Source organism: Cyprinus carpio, unplaced genomic scaffold, assembly GCF_018340385.1.
Source record: "Cyprinus carpio isolate SPL01 unplaced genomic scaffold, ASM1834038v1 S000006665, whole genome shotgun sequence".
Lineage (NCBI taxonomy): Eukaryota > Metazoa > Chordata > Actinopteri > Cypriniformes > Cyprinidae > Cyprinus > Cyprinus carpio.
In genome coordinates this window covers 145176-146447 of record NW_024879288.1, presented here as the reverse complement: position 1 = coordinate 146447, position 1272 = coordinate 145176, and the positions used below count along the sequence as shown (strand labels likewise).

Here is a 1272-nt window from a genome sequence, read left to right as displayed (position 1 = left end):
ATATCTTCACTACACTGAGTGTGTGTGTTGTGGCTGTGTGGATCGTGACGCTTGTGTTCCCTCCTCAGAGAAAACTCTTTCAAAAACACGTCTTAGAGAAGGTTTAACATTGCTCTTAAAATCCTGCCCCATGAAAACATACAGAACGGGGTTCAGACAGCTGTTGAAATATGCCAAAGAGACGGACAACGGCTCCACTGCCACAGCCACCAAGGGACTTGATTTCTCTCCATACATTATTATCAAATCTACTATGTGATATGGAAGCCAGCACAGGTAAAAGGCCACGATTACAGCCAACATGATGCGAAAAGCTCGTCCAGAGTGAAAATGACTCCTGCCTAACTTGCGTGCGATAAATCCGTAGCATGTTGTGATGCATATGAGAGGAACCAAAAAGCCAAACACAAATCTGATGATGCTTAACCTTCCATACAATTTAAAATTGTCTTCATTACGTTGATAATGCAGGCAGTATGTTTTGTTATTTTCTGTGTAAGTCTCTCTTAACATCATAAAAGGCAGACTAAGAACTGAATCCAGAATCCAAGCTGTTGCACAGGACAGTCGTGCGATGAACAAGCTGCGATGATTCTGAGCCCAAACCGGTGTCATCACCTGAACAAACCGATCCAGACTAATCAAGTTCAAGGTGAAAACGCTGGCAAACATGGTGATGAGCATAATGAAGGAAAAAATCTTGCACATTAAGGATCCGTACGGCCAGTGTTCAACAAAAGTGCTCTCGGTCACATAGTAAAGAGTGGAAAGGCAGCACAAGAGGTCAGCAATCGCTAGATTGAGAAACCCTACTGTATTAACAGTCCTCTTCATCTTCAATCCAGCAACATACAAGACAAATGCATTTCCAGGAACGCCGAGGATCAAGGTCAGGTAGTAGAAGACCAGAGAAATCTCTGTCATAGAATTCCTCAGCTTTACATTAAAACAATTCTGACAAACATTTTTGTAGACATGGTCAGAAACATAATCAGTATATGTCTGGTTCATTTTGCTTGAGTTGCTGCTGTCCATAGTGCTCTGTTTATCCTGTAAATATAATATATTATCAGTGTCAAACATTTATTCATTCAATTAGTAGATTCTTTTATCCAAAGTGACTTATGAACAATGTTCCCTCTAAGCTGCGCAGTCACGACAGAAGAAATAATGTGACAGGTGCAAAAATGAATTGGGAAAGCCATTTGACTGAATTCTATAAAATGTAAAATAATTGCAAACCACTATAGAGTTGGTGTTGCTATAGAGTTA

At 40.3% G+C, this 1272-nt stretch overlaps 1 protein-coding gene across 1 annotated transcript; it reads right to left on the bottom strand.

Moving 5' to 3' along the window:
• Window positions 1-1033, bottom strand: LOC122144421 (C3a anaphylatoxin chemotactic receptor-like). The gene has a single exon (XM_042755317.1). The coding sequence runs from the start codon at window positions 1009-1011 to the stop codon at window positions 10-12; it is 1002 nt and encodes a 333-aa protein (XP_042611251.1). The 5' UTR covers window positions 1012-1033; the 3' UTR covers window positions 1-9.
• Window positions 1034-1272: the final 239 nt, after the last annotated feature.